At 33.5% G+C, this 1373-nt stretch overlaps 1 protein-coding gene across 1 annotated transcript in view; it reads left to right on the top strand.

The window, feature by feature from the left end:
- Positions 1 to 1373, top strand: part of DDX60 (DEAD (Asp-Glu-Ala-Asp) box polypeptide 60) — a 177270-nt gene that overhangs the window by 133136 nt on the left and 42761 nt on the right. The window contains exon 28 of the mRNA XM_006896670.1: positions 884 to 988. Within this exon, the coding sequence (XP_006896732.1) occupies positions 884 to 988 (105 nt within the window). The remainder of the gene's footprint in view (positions 1 to 883; positions 989 to 1373) is intronic.

Below are 1373 nucleotides of genomic sequence, written 5' to 3'. Positions count from 1 at the left end.
GGTCGCTATGAGTCGCAAACGACTCGACGGCACATAACAACAACAAGAACAACATATATAATTGACCTACAAAAGTAATTATAGTGCATAAAAGTTAAACACTTGGCCAGAAGTATGTTTGGAACACATAAACTACCTTCTATCATTTATTATGAGTCAATTTAGCCTCTTTAGATTGTGGCAAGAATTTCTAGGTGGAGCAAGTGCTTAATGTGCTTAATGTTTATTGAAAGTTGGGCAGCACACACCCACCCAGAGGCACTTTAGAAAAAGATGGCTGGTGATTGACTCCTAAAAAGTCAGCCATTTAAAATCCTATGGAGTTTAGTTCTGCTCTGACACACAATGGACTACATGAGCTAAAAATAACTTGATAATTATTCCTACTGGTATCATGTGTAAGACATTTATGGTACTTGCAGCTGTGAATGTTTCAAGTTTCTTATAGGATGATTAAACAAACTATTGCAATACTTTCAGGTAAACATTATGAACATGAAAAATAAGGGATATAGAGTGCATAACAATAGTAAGGAGTGACAACTTTTTGATCTGTTGGTCAAGAAATTCTTTGATATTTGAACAAATAACTTAAGAAGCCAAACAATATTTGGTGGGAACATATTCTGTGTCAGTATGGACCTGATTAGGGAAAGTTTTTAGTGTGTTTGTGAAAACTGTAAGAATACCAGTGTGGCTACTGTATTGAGATTTTGCACTGTGATTTAATTATGTTAATTTTTCACTTTTTTGATACCATAGATTCAAATTTTAATATATATATATATATATATATATATATATATATATATATATAATCAGAATGCATTTGCTTGCTATTAAATGCTGATTGTGAAACTAATTGTTTTCATTTCCTTTCTAGGTGGTTACAGCTACAGGGACTCTTGCTTTAGGAATCAATATGCCTTGTAAATCTGTGATATTTGCACAAAATTCTGTCTATCTGGATGCTTTAAATTACAGACAGGTACTGCAGAGTACATAAGCTTTCTAATTTTTGTCATTAAAATATGACCAAAGATTAGTCAAAAGTGGAATCAGAAGTATAAATTTTAGTTTTCAAGCATGCTGTAGTTCATAAACTTGCACACTCTGGCATTCATCCATGTAAAATTTTAGGAAAGTATTTGGGATTATCTGACTATTCCTAACCAGGTGTGTGAGGTTTTATGAGGCATCTAAAATGCTAGATTCTTCATTCATATCTCATGATTTTCCTTTATTTATGTTCCTGACACACAGGTACATGTTTGTTGGATTTTCTTATTTTGTTGTTTATAACTTAATATATGGTCCTTGGAGAGGGACATCATGCTTGGGAGGGTGGAGGGACAGTGCAGGAGGGGAAGACC

Source organism: Elephantulus edwardii, unplaced genomic scaffold (genome assembly GCF_000299155.1).
Source record: "Elephantulus edwardii isolate Elephantulus edwardi_28Jun2011 unplaced genomic scaffold, EleEdw1.0 scaffold00188, whole genome shotgun sequence".
Classification (NCBI taxonomy): domain Eukaryota; kingdom Metazoa; phylum Chordata; class Mammalia; order Macroscelidea; family Macroscelididae; genus Elephantulus; species Elephantulus edwardii.
This window is presented reverse-complemented; position numbering and strand designations above follow the sequence as displayed.